The following is a 24,260-nucleotide window of genomic DNA, read 5'->3' as shown; positions in this document are numbered from 1 at the left end:
AATGAATGACCTGTCCACGTGGACGAAAGAGGCTTGATAGGCTGGAAATGTGTTTGAAGTGCTTGTGCTGTTGCATCCGCCAATCAGTTTTCAACAACTTGCAGCTCAAAACAATGCATTATTCATTCAGGTTGAAAGGAATCGTTTGTATTGATCATACATAAATTACCAGAAACGTGCTCTCTCTCTCTCCTATTCTATCGTCCTATGTGCATTCAACAGATAATCATAATTTTAGCGGCCCTCTGCAGTAGACCTCCAGCAGGAACACTGGCTTGATGCAACATTTGAAAGACGCTTTAAATACTCGATGTAGGTCACTGGGGGAAATCCATTAGCTATTCGTCCCATTCACACCCGCTGGTGGCAAACCAGCAAATCATGACTCAGAAGCGTTCCAGCCTGCAGGAACGATATTGTGTTTAACTGATGGACATCACGCGACGCTTAACGCGTCTGTTGCATCGCACAGATTACCTTGACAACGCCTTTGCTTTATGCAGCTCTACATAGCGAACGCTTTTTCAGTATTTGATCACACGTTGCCATGATGACATCGACCAGTGTTCCCGGTCCGTCGCACAGTCGTTCCTCGGTGTCCATTATTTCTTCTTCGAAAAGCGATCAGGACCATTGCGTAGCACGGTCCGTAGCGGTCCTATTCGTTTCCCAGCGTGGTTTACAGCTGAGAAAGTTCCACTCGTTACTGCCATCCGGAGGTGGTGCCACTTACACGATACAGTTTTGTGATCTGGAGCGCTGGGTAAGAAGGGTACGCGGCGCTATGAAGCTATTGGCGACTCATGTTGTGTTTGCCTTCAGTCACCCCATCAAAAGCTTGCCTCGGTGGGACTTACCCCAGACTATTGCTCCAGCACTGATACGACGGATTCAACTGGTAGTAATCATCGTCCTGCTCAGAACAGTAATTTGGTGAGGTTTGTCGATGCATCGCCTACCACTACTACTAGCACGATCGATAGAAAGCGCACGACTAAAGAGGAAGGCTGAATCGGAGGACTTGGCAACGGTTCAGTTCGAATGCTTCAAAGGTAGGTGGTCTTGATGTATTTAGAGCACTTTTGGTGCAGATTTTCTATAAATTTCCTTCCATTTTAATGCTTGATATCGAGAGTCCTTGATTGAATCCTTATGGTATTAAACCACCCTGGGGAGATCGTGGTTTGCCATTTCTGGTACTCAAGAGTTGGATGTTTTAATGCTAAACCTCTACCCAATAGATGCACGTCATTAACAACTATTTTCTACCCTTCATTAAACGACGAGTGTAAAAACAATTAAACCGCACCACCGCGTTAACGAACTCTGCCGCCTGAAAGCACGCAATTAATGAGCTGTTTTATTGCACCTGCGAGCATTCACATCGCGAAGGCCCTTTTTTTCCTTCCACACTGAAGAATTCGTTTTCGCACTGACGTTCGTGGGGCAAAAAACAGTGCAAATAGGAATAGGAAAGCAATAGAGGAATCGAAATCGTGCACCAAGAGAAGGCTCACCCGGCAGAACCGTCCGGAACGAAACTGCACTAATCAACTGCACACACACAATGTTGAAGAACAGTCGTCCAAGTGTGTACAAACGGTGTGAAATGGAGCATTTCCCCCCCCCCCCCCCCCCCCCCTTAGTTCCTCGTTTAGTTTCAACTCAAATAGCTAACCAAGTGTGAGAGCTTTCTGTTTGAATGTTCATTTAAAAAAGGGTTTGCTTTACAGCACCGAGAAGGTAAAAATGGTTCCTCACCGTGCAGCTGACTGGTTTCAGCGACCAGATTGGCAATTAATTTTGCATACGGGGAATGGAATCGGGATCGGGAAGCTCGTCAGCTGCCCAACGGGGAAAGCATGGGAAATTGAAATGCCTCACAACTGTCACAGTGCAATGGCGCCGGGGTTTATGATCTTAATCCCTGCAACTACGGCCCTGTCAGAAGCAAGCAAAGTCATTAGATGAGTCAACTTACCAGCGTTCTGTGCCGAGTAGCATTAGGTCAAAGTAAATGTTTGGTTTTGTAGATGTACAAGCGTTGCTTCACAGCCGACTTTGAGTCGTACAGCTGTTAAATGGCAAGAACTCGTTCACTAATTTTATGTGCAAAGCTTGCAGTACGAATATAATCCAATAGACCAGGCGTCTCCTTTTCGGTGCAAGGGCCTCACTGACACGGATATGAAAGTGATGGACAGCTGGGCAGGATGGTAAAAAATTGCGATATCAGGAATAGAATCCAACGTGGTCATATTTCCTGTCACACAAGCATGGATTTGCTTTTAACAATCTCTCTCAACAAAATTTGACATGACTCGGAATATTGATTCGGATGAGATGGCCAATAAGAATTATATCTACTAAACACACTAAAAGAATATTAATTAAGTTGTAAAAAAAGACTCGAGACTCGTGGAAAACTTCAGAGACCTCATTCGTTTCTTTTATCTGCATTCCAACTTATTGGCGGGTTGTCATTTTACCGGAATCGGTAGCCGGCAGAGGCAAAAGCTTCCGAGAAGCTTAGCTTCTGAGAAAATAAAAGTCTCATTTAATTCGCTTTCAATTCTGACAAACTGACATTCTTCAATCTTTTGCCCCTTTTCGGGAACTTATTAGACAATTTTTTAACAAATATTTCAAGAGCATTGACGAATATGATACTGATTAAAATTATAAGATCTAGCCGAGAGTTATAAGAGCTTGGCGAGTCACCGTTTGGAGACTCATGAAATAGACAGTTGATCAGCAAAGTTTGGATTACACTGACATCAAGTACACTCGCAGTACTAAAAAATATTATACTAAACATCGCCTAAACAAGTTGACTTATCAGGCGTTACAACTGCTTCGCAGTCTTGGCCTGTCACCACAATCCTCAATACTCATCACGATCTGGTCTATCTGGCCGTCGTCTGTGAATTCAATTATCCCGGCCGTTTTGCCGGACGCTACAACGTCAACATTCTATCCCAGTTTGGGCTCTTACCACGCCTCCTCTGTCCCTGTGGACGGCCTAAAAGGACTTTACGGGTTGGGTCGTCCGGTGTCATTCTCATGACGTGACCAATCCACCGGAGCCTGGCGAGTCTAATTCGCTGCACGATGGTGAGATCATCGCACAGCTCGTACGAGATCGTCATCGAATGGGCTCCTCCATTGTCCTTCCACACATGCTTCTTCTTCTTCCTTGGCACTACAACCTCGAGAGGTCTCGGCCTGCCATTTCTGGCTTTCTGTGACTCAATTTTACCCGTAGCGAAGTAGTCAGCCTTGCGTACAGGAATACATACGGGGCCAAAAATCCGTCTGAGCATCTTTCCTCGAACGCGGCTAAGTGGATGGTTTCCTCAGTTTTGAACGGAGTCCTTAACACGTTGTTAAACGGATACATTTGTTAGTTAAAAAAACGCCTACATAAACATAGCCAACAGGTGACTTCATTCTAGCTCTGAGTCAAGGAGATAACCGTGCAAGTTCTAAGTTCCTCTCTTTCTTTTTTTAGGTTAAATCGGTTTTGTTAGTGGCCGCATTGATTAGAACTTCTCCAAACCTCGAAAGGGCATCATATCCCATGTTTGTTCGGGTTTCCGATCATTATTCCGTTACTCAAATTCGTGATCCTGTCATAAGCTATAATCTGTATCGTCTGCGGAGTTTTTTGTCCACTCTTGAAATCCTAGAATCAATTGGCTTTTTATGTTCCTCAATGAATTTTGATGATTTTGGACCGATCGGTCCAGTGTTCCTTCAGCGCCCTACATTGTGTGCAGTCGTTCAATGTTGCTACAAGTTCTTCATAAGCAACAATGTATCGAAAGCCGCTAGATCCAGAAGCGGTTGAAACTGTAGGCGGATTGATCGTGCCCGTGAGCGTGTTCGAAAGGGACCTCGAACTCACAATGAACTGCCTCACAGTCAGCAGATTAAATGTAGCAAGAATCCCTAACTTTTATTCCGCTTAGGGTTCCAAGAGTCTAGATCCACCCAGTGGTAGATCAACCTAAGAGCCGAAGGAGTGGCCGCTAGGGGCCTCGTCGGCAATAGAAATCCTATTAGTCTTTCTCAAAAACGAGTCACATTTAGAGGGGCATCAACTGCCAATCCGCTCGGAGTCTCCAAAGCCCTTAATCCGTCCCTGACTAGGCAATATTCGAATGAGTGCACGGTCTCCTGAGATGCCTCTAAGTTCCTTCGTATGTTTCTACAACTTTATGAGGTAACTTTGGCATATTTTTCTAGCGTTCTATGATGAACGTAGGAATACGACACTGGATGAGATCCACCTAACGCAAGACTCTGCTTGTCGGGGTGTGATCCATTAGAAGTTGTTTCTCATAAGCGGTTCAATCTATGTTTTATGACATGTCAGCGCCCTAATACAGATAGCGATAGGAATAAGTCTCAATATCCTAAAGTATCCTGAGAACACGTGGTCATATCAGGAACACAAATCAGATAAGAAATTTATGAATTGTAACTTGAAATACAGGAGATCGTACAACAAGCAATAGTTTAGAATTATTTAAACAAAAACAATGCAAAATGTTGGCATTGCAATTTTAATTTAAAAGCAAAACTGCATTTCCGAAAAATGTCTCTAGACCGGTGCAGAGAAAGAGAGCACAGAGCACACCGTCGAAGTAACGCTTCTCCGTGACGAACGACGATTCGGCGCACTGGATGCGATGCTTCAGCTCGCGTCATTCCCGGCACCATCGGCCAAAAACACAAAACAAAACCCCGAAAGAAACGGCCGAGTGAAGCTTTCCAACGCAGGATGCTGTAACTCGCGTCCATTGTTTGTGCGAACTCGCAACAGCCATCCGGAAGCCGTGCGAGCCGGAAAAGATTGCTTAAAACACAACCATCAACCATCGAAACGAGTTCATTCCGTGATTGGTGCTGGTGCTGACAGGTATCGTCCAGACATAGAAGGCGGACGAAGAAGGTCTGGTCAGCAAGTGTCACAGGGTTGTATGTTTGGTGCGATCCTGCTGGGATGAGAGAAGGACTGGGAAATCGGTAATCGCCCTGGTGGAAGTTTAGTTTACTGTGCGGATAGTTAATGTGTGAAGTGTCCTCCTTAATACTCTCGCTGTGTCTCTGTTCAGTGTAGGTGAAAGTGAAGGGTTTAATGATAATCCTAATGCCCAAGTATTTTAAAGGACATACCGTGCTCCTGTGTGTATCTGTTTCAATTAGAAAACACTGCTAAACGAAGGATGAATACTAGTTAATCATTACATCGGGAAAGGTCTCTCTGATGTGGAACCAGAATCATCTGTCGAGCTGAAGTTTTTATTGATGATTAGCTCAGAGTCTATCTGATTACAGTGAGGTAAGTGGCTGGCCCCGTGGTGGGTTGCCAGTAAACGGCCTCCAATTTTATTATTAATAATTAATCTTCCCTCAATATTAATGTGGTCTCGTTCATCTCACCATCTCTCGTACTAATAGCCGTGAATGATTAAATAGAATCTTATGGCCAATTATGCTCATCCAATAATGCTGCTCTTCAAGGCCAAACTGCCTTTTTGCATACTTTATTCATGATAGATTTTCAGCAGCAATTTTATGGCAGTTCTTTAACTTTTTATCAAACAATTAGCCACAATCGCGAACAGACACTGCCTCAAGCAGGGAAGTTGGGCAGTTAATTACCACTCCAATCACGAATCAATCGAAGCTTCCCTGTCCTCCTTATGTGATGGTTCCCTGTGGGTAGCCCAGCGCCAAAACGGAACGCCAACAACACGAGCAGACACAAATGCCAGAAATACCAAGCGGCTGCAAAATGTCTCTTTGAAAAATCCAGATTCCACCCGTACATTCTTCTGCACCAACCAGCAAACCCCAAACAACCTTTGATGTTGTTGCTCTTTCCGGTCCGGTTTACCACGTTCGCAACATTTGAAGAGGTTCTGATCGGTTTGTCCTCTTCACCGTAGCTGCCCCATATGTTCCTTCTGCCCCAGCATGTATCGTGCTGACAAATTCACATATTTTTTCAAATACCCAATAAACACATTCGTCGTAACGAACCCTTTTATGGCAAACCGGCAACTAAACTGGCCTGCCCATCGGGCCCAGCTTTTTGACCAACGATACGTGGTGAATTTTTGATGTCTCTTCCTTTTTTCTTTTGCTTCAGAGCCAGAATGCAACAAATTAAGAGAATGCATGATAAGGCTGAAGTGCACAGCCAGGACAACAATCTGCTGACGTGCGAAGAGTTTTTGATTATTGTATAAATTGTGCAAGCGGTCGTCGAATTTGCTGGAGAATTTTGTATCAGACGAAGGTTCGACAGACAACAGAGAGTTATGTTGATTGTGTGATAGTAACATATTAATTTAAAAGATAAAGAAAAAGTCAGACGACTGTTGGAGCGACTTTTTAATGCTATTTTAAATAATTATGATTCCGTTCTACATGAATAAAAAATACAGGACCGGGGTTCAAATCCCATCCGGACCGTTCTCCCGTAGTGAGGACTGAATATATCCAACTACGTGGTATCATTAAGTCTCTAGTAAGCCAGAAATGGCAGGCATGGCCCAAAAGGTCGTTAGGCCAAAGAAGAAGAAGATATACAGGACTTATTACTAACTCACTTACCTGGCCATTAAGGTGCCCAGTGGTCTTGACGTACTGCAGGAATCTTATCCAGGCATCGACATCTACCATTCGTTTCAGCCGGACGATCCATCCCGATTTCAAGTCCAACGTGCTTTCACTGTCTGTAGGTGTTCTAAAGCTGTAGGGATTCCAAAGATGTGACAGCCTCATATCATGGAGGTCATATTTAATTATATGACTACAACCATGAGAGGTCTTGGCCTGCTATTTGTGGCTTTCCGTTACTTGGTTAGTAGCTGAATAGCCACTTGAATATCCTTGTACGGAGCGATGGTCTGGATAGGATTTGATCTCCGTTCCTGATGTGTGAAGACCAGCGTCGCTATCGCTTCTGCCGATATGGAGTTTTTTTAAATTTAATCATCTGCTCAGCATTATATCTCATGGCATCACTATGTCCTCCAACGAACCCTTTTTGAACAAAGCTAAGAAATGTTACTCTTAGCTCTCCCTGTCTCTCTCTCTCTCTACTTATTTAATGTATACAATGAACGTGCATCAGCCCTATCTGAGTTTTGTTAGTAGGATCACAACTACCTTCAATTTATGCTTTACGATTTTCTGGCTTGTTTGTTGTACAGACAAAATTAATACGGCGTTTGCAACCGATTTGAAGCAATTAAAGCCAATACAGTAATAGAACCTGGAACAAAAATGTTGGACATTGCTTTGCATCTCCTGAAGACTGAACATAAGCGCTTAAAATTTTCCAACATGTTCTCACCAAATGCAAAGAGACAAAACCATCTAACGGGGGACAAATTCCGGATATCCTATCCGGTGAATGCAGCAAAAACTGACGAGGATTAACAAAGTTTTTAACGCCTGTTGACTGTTTCTGTCGCAGAATTTTGGTCGAAGTATCCAGTCCAGTCGAAGTAAACGGTGAATAGTATCTCGGAGAAGATCGACAGTGTTATCCCAAACTCGTCGTTGATATTTGTAACCGTCTATGTTTAAAGCAGATGGCGGCGATCGTGATAAATGTGTTTTTCGAAGAGACACACACAACTTGTCTGATTTTGTCAAACAATCTTCTATCGGAAAAACTTTTCACCAGGACTTACTGATCGCTAAGGCCTAAAATAATCGAACAACTGATCGCTAAAAATAACTAAGGTCTCAGCCAGCCGCAGGGCTGTTCCAATGCCAATGCTGTCATCCAATGGCTTATTAGCGTATTCCAAAGTCAAGTTTGAGTTATAAATTAGCCTCGAAACGTTTTTAATTTTATGCAGAACTCCTCGATACAGAACTGCCGCTCCAGTATCCTGGCCTTTTTAGTGGACGCATCAACGACATTCCATCTCAACATGGGCCAACCTCAACTCCTCTGTGGAAGGACTTTACGGGCTAGGTCGTCCGGTGGCATCCACATGACATGACCAGCACACCGAATCCTGGCGAGACTAATTCGCTGCACGATGATGAGATCACGCTACAACTCGTAGACCTCGTCATCGTGATTCCTTTGTCCTTTCACACATACGGGGCGATAAATCCTTCTGAGCGTTTTGCTCTTGATTGTATAAGAGGGTTTCGTCAGTTTTTTCCCGAGTCATGTCATGTCTCAGTCTCGTCCTTTTTGGCTACGTATTCAAAACGAAATAAGCAGTCCAGCTAATAGGCAGTGATGATGGGCAGCCCTTCAAAAGGATCAGGGTCCAGGAAAAGATTATGTCTGGAGTAGATTAAGTGTAAGAAATGTAAATCACTGTAAATAGATTTTGATATTTTTTTTCTGTTTCCCATTATGTCTGTTTCAGATTTCAACCGCATCTCTAGACACTGAGGATCTTGCTCAAAACATTTACAAATGCATTCACGCGTGCTGATGGTTTGTTGGAGGCGTAAGCTATTCTTTCTCGGCGCTTCCCTCCTGTTCCTGTTGGCCCTGTGGTTTTGGGGTTTCCTGTACACAACGCACATTACCGAGGAAGGTGGTAAGATCGTGTCGGTAAGGGAGCTAATGCTTGGCAGTGCACACGGCCGGCATGAGAGTTTGCTGCAACGGTTAGGATTCCACGATCGACACGATGCAGTGCAGGACGGGGCAATACCGCACGGCGAACAAGTGTCCGCACAGCTTGAGGGCGATGAAGGTGGGGTAAAGTTTGTCAAACCGACGCCGGGAGGAATACGTCCAGGGAAGGGTAAGTTTAAATTGTCTTCGCTATGCAATCAGAGCATCTCATCGCAATAGTTGGTATATCCTTTTCCTCAAGGACGCCACACCAACGACTGGGATGTGATCATGCAGGATCGTACAGATGAGGGAAAACTGGCTAACCCGCAGCTAAGTGCCAAAGGACAACGTCACGTGTCAGATGAGATGCGTATAGCTGCCGAGCGACAAAGCCACTACGAGCACGAACTGAAGCGTATGGGCGTCCCTGTTATTGCCGGTATCGGTCCGGGCGGTAGACCTCCTCCAGCTCAACGTCTAGTGCACTTCGATCTAAAGGGAGCACCTCCAAAAATATCCTACCTTCGGCGATTGATGCCCATCCTCAAAACCTTAGGCGCAACGGGCATTCTGCTCGAGTACGAGGACATGTTTCCTTACGGCGGTCCGCTGGCACCGTTGGCCGCACGCAATGCGTACAATCGGGACGAAATTCTCGAGCTACTGAAGTCCGCCTTCGCACTGGGACTCACCGTGATCCCTTTGGTGCAAACCTTTGGCCATCTGGAGTATGCACTGAAGCTGAAGGAATTTGCACACCTGCGTGAGGTGGAAGACTCACCGCAGGCCCTCTGTCCGAGCTACAACTCCTCGCTAGCGTTCGTAGAGGAACTGTTGACGCAAGTCATCGAGTACCATATGCCGGCCACAAACGCGAACCTATTCCACAAGGAAGACATTGAACGCTTAACGCCCAAGCTGACACACATTCACATCGGTTGCGATGAGGTGTACCGGCTGGCGGAATGTCCTCGCTGTCGACATCGGCTCAAGGATCAACTGTTTCTGGATCATGTGTACAACGTGGCGACGATCGTAAGGCGCCGGTGGCCCCACCTTCGCATCATCATATGGGACGATATGCTAAGGCATATGGCTGCCGACACACTGCAAGCGTCCGGCATTGGGAAGTTGGTCGAGCCTATGATCTGGGTTTACGCCGAGGATATCTACAAATTCGTCCAGTCGGCTACCTGGGAGAAGTATGCATCGGTCTTCAGTACGGCATGGGCTGCGTCTGCGTTTAAAGGAGCTCACGGCGAGGGATTGCTGCTGCCTCCGATACGACGCCATCTCGAAAACACACTCCGGTGGCTGGCGGTAATGCAGGGCGAAGGAAATCGGTTCACGCACGGACTGCAAGGACTAGCTCTAACAGGCTGGCAGCGTTACGATCACTTTGCGATCCTGTGCGAACTACTCCCATCCGCTCTGCCCAGTCTGGCGGTGTGTCTTTCGACTGCTGCGAAAGGATACTTCGATGTAAGCGCAAAAACCAACCCCATACTCAGCAGCCTAACGTGCCCGGAACCTACCGGAGAACATCATGCCTGGTTGGAGCTGCACAAAGACTCGCTGATGGTAATGTTTTCGCGCTGCATGTTTCCCGGCAGTATGATCTATCGCTTCATGTTACGGCTGGCGACATTGACGGCGGAAACGGAGGAGTACACGGATGCGATACGGCAAAGGCGCGGTTGGCTAACCGACTACAACATCCGGCACAACTTTAGCAGTGCGGCACGGGTTGACGATTTGCTGGGGGAAAACTATCGGCTGCTTAACTCCGTCTCCAATCTGGCGCGGACAGCTGCCTCTACGCTCACCGAGGTGTATGATCATGTAAGTCATGCTGGTGGATGAAATTTAGAGAAGCTATCCTCAGTGCGTCAGTCGCTCATTATCCTCCATTTTCCAGTGGACTTACGGCGAATTCATCGAGCAACGCATTTTCCCGATGTTGGAAGAATTGAAACGCTTGGAACGTGCTGGAGAAGGATTAAAAAAGCGTCGCGTTTGGACCCAACGTCCACTGCCCTATCTGAAACCGTTCGAGGTGCTTGGCATTGACGAGAAAACCTAGCTAGCCGAGTACGTTAAAATTTCCATTCGGCATTAGCCGGCCGGACTTGGTTGGAGGTCCCTCAAAATTTTACACGATTTTACAGCTCAGTATAACCAGGCGTTAGAGAGTTAGCAGTCGATCGTTACGTAGCTCCAAAATCCAACTATCGTCGAGCCCTTTTTTTTGTATACGATCAATCATTTTCTCGCCAAAAGTTGAGATTACACATCCCGGAACGCGGTGTGTTTCCCAACAAGACTGACAGAGAAAGTGTAGACGCGTAGGTTAAGAGATAAGCGAGTTAGTCAATGTATAGATGAAAGTAGCAGTCGAGGAAAAATAAATCAAACTATAAAATCAGTTACGCGCGGTGTTTCCCGTTCTCAACGATCAACCCTTTACGAGTGGAAAAGCACTCACCAAGCATGATTTTGGCAGGGACATTTATTCATCACCCCAGAACACTATCGGCCGTGGCCTTGCGACACATCCGTGGCCACCGGCTTTGGTGTCTCGCTCGGCGATTGCTTTTTGTGACCGACGGTCTCGTGCAGTTTCCGATGCACCCGCAACGGTGTGGCCTGGGAAAACGATTGGCCACAGATATCACAGACGTACGGACGTTCCTTGGTGTGCGTTCGCCGATGGCAGTCTAGTGCGTTACGGCGCGCGTACGTTTTGCCGCAAATGTCACAGCTAAATGGTTTCTCGCCCGTGTGGCTTGTCATGTGCACGGCGAGATCTTTGCGCGTGATGTGCCCCTTATTGCAAACCTCCAAAGAAAAAGAGGGATTGATAGAGTTGGTGTTGTTACTGGAGGTAGGAGCAACTGCGCCGGTCGGGCTAATGATTCGAAAGACTGAATTGGTAAATCTATTTAGGCGAAATTGCTTGACTTTGTTGACTCTTTTTCTAGCCTAGAGTTGGAACTTCATTTTTGGGTATAAAACTGTTAACAAAAAAACGAAGTGAGTGAATTTAAAAACAGTGAGTAAGTGGTTAGTCGGCGCGAAGAGTTAAATAATTCCTCGATGATAAATAATCATAATTGTCCAGCGCTAGCCTGAGAAAATCATCCTCAAAGTCAAGCAATTTTTCCATTAAAAAGCGCCCGATAATCCCGATTTGAAGAACTTGGCACTGCTATGCTAACCCAAAGATCGAGAAACACTTACCTCACACACGAACGGTCGCTCATTGCGATGGATTCGCAGATGCACGTTCAGGTAGCTTTTAGAGGTAAACTGTTTGCCACACTCCGGGCACGGATGGCGCGCACTCCTCGCATCGTCCCGCTTACCGCTGCCGTGCTGCTGGTCAATATGTTCCCGCAGCTGGGAACTCTTCGTGTACTGCTTATCGCACAGCTCGCAGGCAAACGGTTTCACCCCCAGATGACGACGATTTTTATGATCCAGCAACGCTTGCTTCGATTTGAACGATTGCTCACACAGTGCGCACTGAAAGTTGCGTTCCGTGTTATGCGCTCGCCGATGGGCGGACAGGTAGCTACGATGCTGGAATCCCTTCGAGCAGATATCACAGGTAAACTCGAAGCTGTTCGTGTGCCGGGCCACATGCTCGTCGAGACCGATGCGTGATTTGAACGCTTTAGTGCAACCGTCGAACGTACACTTGAACGGCGCTAGCCGGAGGTGAGTGTTCCGGTGGATCGTAAGCTTCTGTCTGGTGCGGAACGTTTTGAAGCAAATCTCACACGTTTTATCGTTCGCTAAATTGGTCGTACCGCCATTCACACAGGTGGTTGGGCCGTTGTTGCTGCTAGTGCTGCTGCTGCTGGCGAGTGCAGGTTCGCTGAAGTCAACCATGGCAAAGTACGAGTCATTCGGTTGAAGGGCCGGAATATCTGCACTGCACTGCACGGCAGCAATCTGTTGGGACGATGGAATTGCATCTGTCGATTGGTTGATCTTCTCGGGCGCAACGTTGTACACATCCGCTATTATATCTTGAACGTGCACTTCAGACAAAGACTGCCGGGAAGAAAAACGTTTCTACTGTAAGCAATGTGTACTTTCAAGCTACATTCTCATCGCTTACCATTTCACGGTTGTCCTCCAAGGGCGTCGTTTGTATGCCTACAAAATCGTCATAATTCAAATCATCGTCCTGATCCACTACGGAAAGCGTGCTGCTGTTGATGATATCCTTATCGCACGTCACCGTCATTGTACTGTACGGATCGAAACATCCGTTTGCACTGGGGTCGGCAGGTTGCGCAATATTTATCGGCACTCCATTATTCTGCTGCAGATAGGCTGAGCATTCTTGTTGAAGTGCAGCTTGCTTGCTTATTCTGGCACCGTTCGTCGGTATCGAGATTCCCAATTCGGGTTTAATCTAGTGCAGAAAAGCATATCATTAAGCATTAAAGTCATTGCTAAGACGCCCAGGGAAACATCTTACCACTAGCTCATCATCGTTCGTTGTAAAATCTTCCTTAAAAAGGTCATCCTTTTGCAGGTTGCGAATAATATCATCATAATCCTTGCTGAGCTGATGCTTTTCCGACTCGTCCATCATAAACTCGTTGCCGGAAAAGTTGATATCGGCCAGCTCATTGTTCGAATGTACCGACTGTTCCGGTTCGAAGACGCCATCCACCGATCCCGACACATGTACCGCTTCAGCCGTCGTCGGATCTAACGCTACTTTACTCGAGCAAGGCACTGATTGCTGATAGAATTGTATTAGCCCTGGAAATGGAGGTTGATGAGCAAGCCACGGGTTTAAACATCTTGCCAGCCAACAATAATTCAAGCACGCTTCCTTACCATTGTAATACTCCTGGCTCTTGAGGCTCTGCTGCCGGAAAGCGTAAAACAGCTCCAGCTTGTAGATACACTCGTTGCAGATGAACTTGGAGACAAAGTTCGGCTCGAGATCGGTTATCTCGAGCGAGATGCATTCCCGTATGATCTTCGGCAGACTACGCAGTACACCGTTCGGCGAGGTGATGTACATTCCCAGCAATTCTTCACACTTCATCAAGCACAATCTGCACAGCACGTTATTCATTCTCGTCGTCGGCCCATACGGTCAGCCGCGTTGGGAAGGGCTTAGGGTTAACTAATGCGAACGCAATTGCTAAACACCAAACAGCTGTTGGCTATAGTTATCGAAAATTTACGGCACAAATAACTGCACACCTTCAGTACGGCACAGGATCGCATTTGTTTGTTTACATTGCATTCGAGTTGAACAGTGGGAAATCTCGGTGTCATTTCACTTTGACATTTCTGTGATAATTTTTTTGTTTTAAACGTTTTTGTTGCAAAAGTGAAGCAAAAATTTGTAAGAAATTAGCGTATAAATTTATTTAAAAGTAAGCAAACTTCAATCTAATTATTTTTTGTTAGTTTACATTTTTTGGAAAAGGGTTTTTTGTGCCCGGATAAATTGTCCAAATCAGCAGTGTTGCCAAATATCAAGCAACGGAAAAGTCCACAAAAGTTTTCAAATATTTTTTTCTCATCAGGCGCGCTACTGCATTTTCACGGTTCTCCTCGAAGCTGCCTCCGGTCTCTATTCAATATCTCGACCATTCTAGTAACAGTAACATCTTATCTCGCGCCTGTTTGGGTCGTCCAGTAGCATTCTCATGACGTAGCTCACCCACCGGAGCCTGTCTAATCTCAATCTCGCACGTAGATCACGTAGATTTCGTCTATCCAATGTCCTTCTACGCCTTAGGAGCCAAAATTCCTTTCCAAAAACTGGTATACCTCATAAAGTAAATTTGAACGGAGCCAGTTGCATGCGAGTGGAAGGATCGACCGCTCGGGGCTTGATCGTTTAGGGGGGCCTCGTCGGCAAGGGAAATCCTGTTGGTCTTTCTCACAAACGTTTCACAATTAGAAGAGCCTCAACTACTAATCCGTTCGGGCCTCCTAAGACCTTAACCCGCCACTGGACTCGACCAGGATTTCATTTAGACGCATCACTGACCATTCGGTTCAAAATTCAAACTTCAGAGCCCTAAACACGTGGCATAGGAAAAGCAAAGCTTCCAACGGTTAACGACGTTAAGGAAAACCAAATCCGGTTTAGGGAAATTCTCTTAGTTTTATGCTATTTTTTATTTCTTTTCACTATTGATTACACATTTAACAGATCCTTAGCGTTTTTTTTTTACCTAATCTTCGCCGAAAACAAGACAAAACAGACAAACCAAAAATACAATCCTCATTACTGTAACCTAGGCGCATATTAAAACCAGACTAGAAAGTATTTACATTAAAAAAATGGGAGTATAAAAATCGGTAAAAGAGCACAAAACCACGCTCTAAGCACACTTGTTGACGCAGCCTTGCTGAATTACAAACCATATAAAAAAGAAGTATTTGTTTAAGCGAGTGTAAGCACTTTTGCGCTTAAATAAACCGTACTTGCTGTAGTTCTGTGCAACTGTAACTCTGTTCGTATCACAATTAATTGCGCTTGACTTACAAAAAAAAAAAACAATCAACCGAACTACGTTTCCTTTAGTTTTGAGCCTCAGCCGTCGGTTTGTTGATTGAAAGAATGGAGTAGATAAACCAATTTAGAGAGAATGCCAGCAAGTAACCGAACTAACTATTTACTAAGACTGCATCGATTGTGAAGGGGGAGAGGGGGGGTCTTCGGTTTGGTACTCCTTTACGGAAAAAATACTCACACCGCTTTTGCACAAAACCATAGCTTCCAATAGACGATAATCATATTGCTACACTTATTCACTACGGCAAGCCCTTTCGCGTATCTACAATGCTGCTCTGCACGTCGTCCCGTTGTGCTGTCCCGAGGGTGTGTTGATGCGTGCAGCACAAGGATCAAATCCCAAATGCGTCCACCCTCCTTAATCCATATCACAACTCGGTGCCCGATATCATAGCAATGTGCGGAACTCCGTCGTTTCGGGCACAAAGATGTTGCGCTGTGAGTGGTTTGAGCGTGCTAGTTCCTTGCGAAAATAGTCTATCGTTTTCATGAGCCCTTCTTGTAGAGGGACCTGCAAGAATGTGATGAACAAAGGACATATAGATTGATTATTCCAGCTAAGCCAATTCCGCGACTTACCCTCGGTTCCCAGTTGATGTATTTCTTTGCCCTCGCAATATCTGGCTTTCGTCGCTGGGGATCATCCTCAACCGCGGGCAGTTCGATAATCTTGCTCTTGCAACCCACCAGATCGCGTATAATTTCGGCAAAGTCTTGGATCGTCCGCTCGACCGGATTGCCAAGGTTGACGGGTTGCGTGTAGTTGGATGCCATCAGCGCCACCAAACCATCGACCAGATCCGATACGTACTGGAACGATCGTGTCTGATGGCCACTGCCATAAATCTGCAATGCGAGGAAAACGTGGCGTATAGTGAAATATGCATAACTCAGTTATCTCAACCCACAACCTACCGTAATGGACTGGTTTTGCAGTGCTTGTATGATAAAGTTAGACACTACGCGCCCATCATTCATGTGCATCCGTGGTCCGTACGTGTTAAAGATGCGCGCCACCCGTACATTCACTTTCTCCTGCTTCGCGTACGCATAGCTCAGCGTTTCCGAGACGCGTTTGCCCTCGTCGTAGCAGGCCCGTGGTCCGATCGGATTAACGTGGCCCCAGTACGTTTCGGGCTGCGGATGTACGTCGGGATCACCGTACACCTCGGACGTGCTGGCAATCAGTACCTTGGCGCCGACACGTTTCGCCAGCCCGAGCACGTTGATCGTACCGAGCGTGTTGGTTTTGATCGTTTTCACCGGATTGTACATGTAGTGCGGGGGGCTGGCCGGGCTGGCCAGATGATAGATTTCGTCCACCTCGATGAACAGCGGATTGACGATGTCGTGATGGATCAGCTCGAAGTTCTCATGCCCGAGCCAGTGCTCTACGTTGCGCTTCCGGCCCGTGAAGAAGTTATCCGCCACGATCACCTCGTGACCTTGCATCATGAGATAGTCGACCAGGTGCGATCCTACGAAACCGGCTCCTCCCGTTATCTGTGGCGCGAGGGTAAGAGTGAAAAGAGGAGCGTGAGTTGAGGGAGGTAATGTATGCCAATCGTACACAAATTTCTCCTGCTCCGGTAGACGAAACGAGCGCGTGGACTGTTGACATTAACCTTGTCGAATTTAAGTGTCCAAAAACGATGACGCCACACACGTTTGTTCGGGGTGATGAAACGTGTTTCTGGCGGATGGGATGGTTAAAATGGTAATTATCTACACTGGCGGCGAGATTCATCATAAGACTTTACAAACTTTATGCAAATCACTGAGTTGCATAATTTCGCATCGTTTCGCCACAATTTTCGCAGGAATATTTTAGATGAACAGAGTGAATAGATATCGGATTTTAAGGTGCAAACTATTCCGTAATGTTAGCATTGCTGTCATCATCTTTCCCCCTATAGGAATTTGATGAACACGACGAGAAATCCCCTTTTGTATCTTCCTTCCTTGTGCTCTCTTTGTGAAGTACTTTTCTAACGTGCTTACAACTATAGCTACTTGAAATGCTTCGCAGGTACCCAGACTTCGCTGTTTGCCAGAGAAAAAAATGATAGACAGTGTCACGAGCCCCTTAAGCGTCTATCTGGTAAAAAAGAGGTTTAAAACGCCTTGAACCTCGCCGAGTACTTGCTCTGAGATCATAAACTATTCTGACATCGTTTTATGTTCTGACAGCTCAAATAAAATGGCTTCATTCGGCCTTCTTCCATCTTCAACTTCTTAAATATTGTGCTGACATGAAAGATGCTACTATATACCCAAACCCATATGACTTACATGTTTTTTTATACTAATGACCAAGAATGGACTAGCCGTTCTGCAATGAGAAAAAAATAACTAATGACCTACTAGCAACCACTCTCTTCACGATGCGGCAAATCTTGGTCAAGATGGCGGAGCAGCAGCAATTTCTTCATTGATTTCAAAGCCGCATATGTCAGCATAGCCAGGGTAAAACTGTACGACGCAATGAGCTCTTTAGGGATCCAGGCCATACTTACCAGGCTTGTAAAAATGACAATGGCAAAAATCACATGCCAGGTAAAGGTGAATGAAAAACTCTCAGGGCCCTTTGCTACCACCAAGGGCCTGGCCTGCGCAATCTAGCGCCAGAGAGAGCCATCCGCGACTCGGAGGTGGAAACTTCGGGGACCATCTTCTATAAGTCAATCCAGATCCTGGCATACGCTGATGACGTAGACATCATTGGTTTGAGGCTCTCCTTTGTAGCATAAGCTTATCAAAGGTTGAGGGTCAGTCGAGCGAGCATCCTCAGGTCGAAGATGGCACCACCAGCGGCTCTGCTAACAAACACTGATTTACGCAGGGGTGATGTACAGATAGGTGAACGCACCTTCGAAGTCGTCCAAAACTTCACCTATCTGGGGTCAAAAGTCAGCACCGACAACAACATTGATGTTGAGTTACGCGTAAGGGTGCTGGCTGCCAACCGGTCATACCACAGCCTGAGGAAACTTCTCCACTCTAAATACCTGTCGCGACGGACGAAGCTGGGACTGTACAGAACATTTATAGTCCCAGTACTCACATACGCCTCTGAGACATGGACTCTGTCCAAAACTGACGAAGCCCTCTTAGCCGCGTTCGAGAGGAAGATGCTCAGAAGGATTTTTGGCCCCGTATGTGTGGCAGGACAATGGAGGAGCTCACCATCGTGCAGCGAATTAGACTCGCCAGGCTCCGGTGGGCTGGTCATGTCATGAGAATTACACCGGACGACCCAGCCCGTAAAGTCCTTTAAGGCCGTCCACACGGACAGAGGAGGCGTGGTAGGCCCAAATTGAGATGGAGTGATGGCGTTAATTCGTCCGCCAGAACGGTCGGGACAATGGATTGGCAGACGACGGAGCTGGACCGTGAGCGGTATCGAAGATTGTTGCAGCAGGCCAAGACCGCGAAGCGATTGTAGCGCCGGATAAGTAAATAAGTAGCATTTTGCAGCTTCTTGTGATCATTTAAAAACATTTCGCTAAAGTTGGCCATGCAAGTGGCGTAAAACAGAACGTCAATTGTGATCTACTTCATCTTAGGTGATCGCGTTAAAGCCCTACTGTAGCATGCAAAACACCATCATTATTTCACCGGTTATGGAGTGTTTTTTTTTCTTGCTCTGTACCACAAAACACATATCGACAGTCGAGAAGCAATTAAGTTTAACAAGCGAACGTTCGCCCGAATGTTGATGCCTACAACCTTGATATCACATTATCACCCTGCCGCAAAAGCTGGTCCAAAACAGCTGACTGCAGTTGAGCTTGCACCCAAAAACCCATATTCAACAGGTCTAGTAATAGGCGTTTTGATAAAAAAGTGCTTCTACTTTTAAGCGTAGCTAGCTCTCCGTCAGCCAGACAAAATGGAGCAACCCCCGTTCGAAGCGAGTTAAGATGTTGGTGATAAAAGAAACCCCATTCCCCAACGGCGACACACAGCAGCTGCAGGTGACGGCGTTCGTTGGCGTGTTCACTTCACCCTCATTGTGTATGTCTCCCCCGCCGTCGGTTGTAAATGGGGAGCCAAGCGAAGAAACCTCAAACTCCAAATGACGGTCGTTGTTTGCGCAGTTGTGGCAAGCGAAAGAAGTTTACTTTTGCATCACTTACTGTCATGCTGGACAGCACAATTATGCTCAGCTAGCTATTGGGGGGAATAATGCCATTGCATAATGCGCGGTAGCATTACTGGTGGCATTTCGCTGGGCATCATATCTCTACAAGAGCTCATCAGAGCTCGACGGACAAGTGCGGTTGAAGTTGGACTTGGCCGACAATCCTCGATGCCGCGTTTGCCAATGCCCACACGTGTGCGCTGGCAAGTGTTGGGATGGTAGCCGATTGTTCCATCATACTTCGGTAAATATTGTCACTAGAGTTAACAGCCTCTAGCCAATGGGAGTGGGCCACGCCAAGATGTCTCTAAGCAGTGTTTGAAAATTTCATTGCGTGCACCAACGGAAACGTTTACGATTGATGATATAAATCATTTTCGCTATTGCACTATAATTCAAACAACTGCAGTTTCTATTAAACTAAACCAACACCGCGTTGAAGCACTGTCCGTCGAACGTAAACCCCCTTTTTGAAGTTGTTGCCAGTGCTTGGAACGTAATCCACATCAAATAAGGAAAAGCTAGTAGACACCTTCCGGTGATAATTTTGAGCCACAAGAAGTTAAATTGAGCCTCACAATATGCTCCCCTTTGCAACTTACCAGTATGCGTTTGCGATTTTTGTAGTTCAAGAAGGTAACGTCCGGATACTTGCGCGGTATCCGACCCTCCAGCTCCTGTATCTTGCGTTCCAGCTCCAGTATCTGGCGCTTAGCCTCGTGCAGCTCATTGAGCCGCGATTCTCGCTCCGGATCATCCAGCGCTAGATCGTCACCGTTCCTTTGTTTCGCCAGAGCGCCCCCAGCCAATCCCTTGCGGAATGACCGATGTTTGCTTTGTACCAGCAGCAGCCGGTCCCCGTCATCGTTTCCATCGGCATCATCGCTAGCTCCATCGATGCTGTTATGCTGTGGCCGGTGACCGTTTCGATCGGCCACCGACAGCACGAGCCGTTCGGGCGATGGACCGGCGGCCCGCCGACTTTCCCGATCGACCTGAGCGTTGTTATCTAGTGCGCCAACCCCATCGTTATCACCGTTGTCATCGTACGCGTAGTGTGACACCCCGTTCGTTGGACTGCCCCATGATTTGTACAAACAAATCACTGTTTGTTCGGCACATCGGTGGACCGGACAACCGGAAGACAGTTGGAAAAACAAAGAACCAAAGGGGAAAGATGTTATTGGGGGTTATTGAAACAATTTGCTACAAAATATGACTCCTTTTTTTGGAATTTTTCTGTTGCCCTGTTTGGCGAACGAGTAAACAGTCTTCCGAGTGGGGTTGAACTAGTGTCAGCGCAATTATGCTTTACATAAACACATATGCGTAGCACCATGGCAACGGCAACGGCACTTCACACACTTTCACTGTAGCGTGACGATCATCAGTAAGAGCAATTACCAAACGAGTAACCTAGAATCTCGGAGGATCATTCCATAAATATTCTGTCACTTCTTCATTAAAAATACACGGACCATTCACGAATATTTGCACCCGACTCTAAAATCTGTTTCGTTTTCCCTCCACACGGGACAGTACACAGACCCGCACAGGTCAACAACAACAATCGGGTTAAGAACGTAAACATACACTTCTAGAGCAACGATTGGCAACTGATTTGACGAAACGACACTGCCCATTGTGGTCACTTTAGTGCGTATCACGATTGCCAAGCAAAAATCGCCCCACTTTCATCAACCACTCAACACAAAAACCCCTTTATATTAACGATATAAGTAAAGGAACTATCGGAAAGAGCACCACGGCCCACAGAACGGTTCCCGCGGATGGTTTCCTCCGTCCGAACGATTGGTTTGCAGCACAGCGCACACCTACCGAGCACGATCGTCACTCCGAACGCTAGGAACTGCTTCATCTTTCTCTTCGAAAACACCATGATCAGTCGGTGGTTAAGCGAAAATTTCGTCCACAAAACCTTTCCACCGCCGAGCGCAAAAGAGGCAGGCTCTGTTTTGACATGTTTATTTTGTCATTTGCACCTAGTGTCAGATAGGCGACAAACTGTGCGGCGGCGTACGTTGGTAGTGGTGTGGCTTGGCCGCTTGCTTGCCGTGCGTGCAAGCGAGAGCGCGTATGTGTTTGAGCGTGCGCGAGTCGCTGATGGTTAGAAGGAGATGCATAATCAAACACAGATCAGCTGTCATCAGTGGGGGGGCTTCAATTCAGATGCTAATCGCACTGAAGTAGCGTTTACACGACCGAGGAAAGTTACAAGACAAACCGGAGGGAGTGTAAGCACCACTTGAGCCGTGTAACGGACTGTTCACGCGCCATTGCACCAGCGAAGGTGAAAGTGATATATTTTTTAATTATATCTGACCAAACGTATTTAATTACTAACTCGTCATAACTTTAAAAAACATTTTCTTTAATTTTTTCCCTTAATTTCGCTTTTCCCAGCATGCGTTTTTTTGTGTTTAATCCGCAAGCACGTGCTAATCTCGCTGCTGCTGCCCACCCATGTGAGTCAGCGCGTACATTGTCCCAGAAAACAAGTCCATTTCGTAATGATACCGGTTTGCAGTATTTAAAGTAGTTCGTATGTGTGTGTGTTTTTTTTTACCGCAAATGCGAATCTGTAAAGTTGCCAGAAAATGCGCTGCCGTTAAAACTAGTTTCGGTTTTGCGGTTTGCGAAACATCTATAAATGGGAGGAAAAGGCTCCAACGTTTCGTATGCCTTACATTTGCATATACACGCCATCCATTCAAGGTTAGTGATTCGATCGCTTAAAAAAACGCATTCAATACGGTATTAATTTTGCGAAATGCGCTACAGCTAAAATATTTTTTGAGGCAATACGGATATTGTAAAAAATGTCTCTGCTGTTCAAATGGGCGTCGATGGACCACATGCTGTGTGCAGAGTGCATGACATCTTCCACTACTCCCTCTAAGCTCCTTCGAGGCAGTAACCATTTTATATAACTATGAGGCACTGCCCCTGGGCGGTAGCGTGGATTGTTTAAAACATTTCATCTCCACCAATAATTGATGCATCACGACTAAAAATCTTATTGCTCTGCCGGGTAAAACGCAACCGGCGAAAAAATGGGTTGAAATGGATGAACCTGTCTGATCTGATGTAAGAGTAAAGTGTTCGTTTTGGGGTTAGACATGTTACAGGACAGTGTTGTTTAAAGATGTGGAGCTTGTTAGTAACCACATGTTATGTGAAGTATTATTAAAACCCATTGACCGAAACGACTCCAGACGAACTATCGAGTCTGGTTGATTTTTCTCCTTTTTTCTTTATTGTGTAGCTTATTGCGCTGCTTTTAAGAGAAACTTATGCAATGAAATCTTCAAGTTGTATCGCACCAACAGTGCTTATAAATTGGTGAGATTGTCTTTTTGTTCAATCCTAATAAATGCCACATTATAATACCTTCAAATACTTCAATACACCTACACCTCAATTAAACTAGCATCACGCTCGACTGTGTAGCGTACTAGCTTCCCGTATCGTTTCAGTAACTTTCTCCAGTAGCATTCCACATCCGCCATACGCAAATTGTTCCAAATATGTTCGTACCCCCGCTCGGCAATTTCACGCGCCATCTCATCATGCTCCTGGAAGAACCGTATCAATGCTTCCAGCTCTTCCGGGCTGCTGCGTACCGGTACGGGCACGTAATGCACCCAAGGCTTCAAGGAAGGGTAGAAAAACTCCAACCACTCGTCTCCCACATGGAACACGAGCGAACGGCACAGGAAAAGATGCTTAAACCGAAAGCTAGCGGCCACACCGCGAAAGTTAAACAGAAACCGATATCGGCAGTGCTCTTCCAGCGTTACTTCCCGCGCCGGTTCCGCGTTCAGCGTATCTTGCGGTGATTTCCAGGCTTGATTTTTTGTGTACTGTGCATCGACGAGCGATGGCTGAGCGCGGGACAGCAGTACCAGTGCGTCACGCTCGTCCGAAGTGCGGGAACCACGGAAAAATGCTTTCGACTCTTTCGTCCCCCAATCGGTGCTTGCTTTCGTAATACTTTTGCGATGCAAATCCCATCGGCCTAGGCCGGTAGGGTAGAGAGCTATGGCTGGGCCACCCTCCCAGAACGCCCACGCCGGGTACATTATGTCGAGATAATCGACCGTTTTGCTGAACGAAAGTACCGGCATCTTTTCTTTGCTCCAGTGCCGATGGATCTGGGGCCAATCGCGGCAATTCACGATCAGATCCATGTTGGGCAGGTGAGACAGTAAGGGCTTCACGAAATGTTCCACCCCCGAGCACCGTGCCGGGAACATGCAGTCTCGCTGGCGGTACAGCCTGTGGTCGACCACCTGGTAGTGCGTTCCATACTGCTTTGCGCGGTTAATCGCTTCGAGCGTGATGCCTTGTGCTTTGAACGGTTTTAGGTCCGCCTTTAGCACATCCGCATGGCAGTTGCAGTTGGTGCTGTTGCAGGGAACGTAAGCTGCAACGGACGCTTCGATGGCGCTGAAGTATTTGTTGAAATCTACGGAATACAATCAACGCCATTAGATTATCGTACACTAACAAACGTTTCATTCAACCCAAATTACCTGCCGAATAGAGTTTGTTGTTGGTTTGCTTTGCTTCCGGTGCCGTACATTGTTCCCTGGCCACACACATCCCATCGTCGGAGGAGTAAATCGGTCCTACGCTGATTACTAAACACAAAACGAAGCCTTTAAACAACTCCATGATGCTTCTCTTTCGACACTGGCAGTATTGTGCTATATTTCGAGTGAGATTTATTCGTTGAAAGTATCTAAATTAAGCTAGAAAAGTGCTACATGATGATACAGTGAGATCCGGTGAGTTTTGTTGTTGTTTACGTTTACTGCCCCAACTGTCAAAAGCTGTCCCGTTGACAGCTTGCGTGCGGTTGTTGTTTTTTTTTTTGTTGTTGCTGCTCACTTGCGTCTGTTTATGTATCGGTC

At 46.3% G+C, this 24,260-nt stretch overlaps 4 protein-coding genes across 6 annotated transcripts; 1 reads left to right on the top strand and 3 right to left on the bottom strand.

Moving 5' to 3' along the window:
• The first annotated feature begins 554 nt into the window (after nucleotides 1–554).
• Nucleotides 555–11,039, top strand: LOC118508354 (hexosaminidase D). Of its 3 annotated transcripts, XM_036048057.1 has the most exons (5): nucleotides 4,707–5,121; nucleotides 5,212–5,347; nucleotides 8,415–8,801; nucleotides 8,874–10,456; nucleotides 10,533–11,039. In XM_036048057.1, the coding sequence occupies exons 3-5, from the start codon at nucleotides 8,465–8,467 to the stop codon at nucleotides 10,695–10,697; spliced, it is 2,085 nt and encodes a 694-aa protein (XP_035903950.1). In that variant the 5' UTR covers nucleotides 4,707–5,121; nucleotides 5,212–5,347; nucleotides 8,415–8,464; the 3' UTR covers nucleotides 10,698–11,039. The 3 variants fall into 3 exon arrangements, with proteins under 3 accessions (XP_035903951.1, XP_035903950.1, XP_035903948.1); XM_036048058.1 differs by lacking the exons at nucleotides 4,707–5,121; nucleotides 5,212–5,347 and adding an exon at nucleotides 555–1,052; XM_036048055.1 differs by having other exon boundaries at nucleotides 4,707–5,347.
• A 66-nt stretch (nucleotides 11,040–11,105) lies between these two features.
• Nucleotides 11,106–13,929, bottom strand: LOC118508356 (zinc finger protein 329-like). The gene is made up of 5 exons (XM_036048060.1): nucleotides 13,475–13,929; nucleotides 13,107–13,396; nucleotides 12,741–13,040; nucleotides 11,855–12,673; nucleotides 11,106–11,452 (listed from the first exon to the last, which is right to left on the bottom strand). Exons 1-5 carry the CDS (start codon nucleotides 13,716–13,718, stop codon nucleotides 11,144–11,146), a joined length of 1,962 nt encoding a protein of 653 aa, XP_035903953.1. The 5' UTR covers nucleotides 13,719–13,929; the 3' UTR covers nucleotides 11,106–11,143.
• An 825-nt stretch (nucleotides 13,930–14,754) lies between these two features.
• On the bottom strand, nucleotides 14,755–21,320 carry LOC118508362 (UDP-glucuronic acid decarboxylase 1). The gene is made up of 5 exons (XM_036048083.1): nucleotides 21,163–21,320; nucleotides 19,926–20,428; nucleotides 16,095–16,682; nucleotides 15,759–16,025; nucleotides 14,755–15,690 (listed from the first exon to the last, which is right to left on the bottom strand). The coding sequence occupies exons 1-5, from the start codon at nucleotides 21,221–21,223 to the stop codon at nucleotides 15,568–15,570; spliced, it is 1,542 nt and encodes a 513-aa protein (XP_035903976.1). The 5' UTR covers nucleotides 21,224–21,320; the 3' UTR covers nucleotides 14,755–15,567.
• A 1,257-nt stretch (nucleotides 21,321–22,577) lies between these two features.
• Nucleotides 22,578–24,176, bottom strand: LOC118508364 (O-glucosyltransferase rumi homolog). Its single transcript, XM_036048085.1, has 2 exons — nucleotides 23,880–24,176; nucleotides 22,578–23,812 (listed from the first exon to the last, which is right to left on the bottom strand). The coding sequence occupies exons 1-2, from the start codon at nucleotides 24,019–24,021 to the stop codon at nucleotides 22,755–22,757; spliced, it is 1,200 nt and encodes a 399-aa protein (XP_035903978.1). The 5' UTR covers nucleotides 24,022–24,176; the 3' UTR covers nucleotides 22,578–22,754.
• Nucleotides 24,177–24,260: the final 84 nt, after the last annotated feature.

Source organism: Anopheles stephensi, chromosome 2 (genome assembly GCF_013141755.1).
Source record: "Anopheles stephensi strain Indian chromosome 2, UCI_ANSTEP_V1.0, whole genome shotgun sequence".
Classification (NCBI taxonomy): Eukaryota; Metazoa; Arthropoda; class Insecta; order Diptera; family Culicidae; genus Anopheles; species Anopheles stephensi.
This window is presented reverse-complemented; position numbering and strand designations above follow the sequence as displayed.

Coding starts and splice junctions, on each gene's coding strand:
- LOC118508354 (XM_036048058.1), top strand. CDS start 8,465: ATGCATTCACGCGTGCTGATGGTTTGTTGGAGGCGTAAGCTATTCTTT. Junction 8,802..8,873: donor AGGAATACGTCCAGGGAAGG/GTAAGTTTAAAT, acceptor CTTTTCCTCAAG/GACGCCACACCAACGACTGG. Junction 10,457..10,532: donor TCACCGAGGTGTATGATCAT/GTAAGTCATGCT, acceptor TCCATTTTCCAG/TGGACTTACGGCGAATTCAT.
- LOC118508364 (XM_036048085.1), bottom strand. CDS start 24,021: ATGGAGTTGTTTAAAGGCTTCGTTTTGTGTTTAGTAATCAGCGTAGGA. Junction 23,813..23,879: donor CAACAAACTCTATTCGGCAG/GTAATTTGGGTT, acceptor TGTATTCCGTAG/ATTTCAACAAATACTTCAGC.
- LOC118508356 (XM_036048060.1), bottom strand. CDS start 13,718: ATGAATAACGTGCTGTGCAGATTGTGCTTGATGAAGTGTGAAGAATTG. Junction 12,674..12,740: donor TGGAGGACAACCGTGAAATG/GTAAGCGATGAG, acceptor TCTTCCCGGCAG/TCTTTGTCTGAAGTGCACGT. Junction 11,453..11,854: donor AGCGACCGTTCGTGTGTGAG/GTAAGTGTTTCT, acceptor TTTTCTTTGGAG/GTTTGCAATAAGGGGCACAT.
- LOC118508362 (XM_036048083.1), bottom strand. CDS start 21,223: ATGGTGTTTTCGAAGAGAAAGATGAAGCAGTTCCTAGCGTTCGGAGTG. Junction 16,026..16,094: donor TGCAAAACCAGTCCATTACG/GTAGGTTGTGGG, acceptor CTCGCATTGCAG/ATTTATGGCAGTGGCCATCA. Junction 15,691..15,758: donor ACATCAACTGGGAACCGAGG/GTAAGTCGCGGA, acceptor ACATTCTTGCAG/GTCCCTCTACAAGAAGGGCT.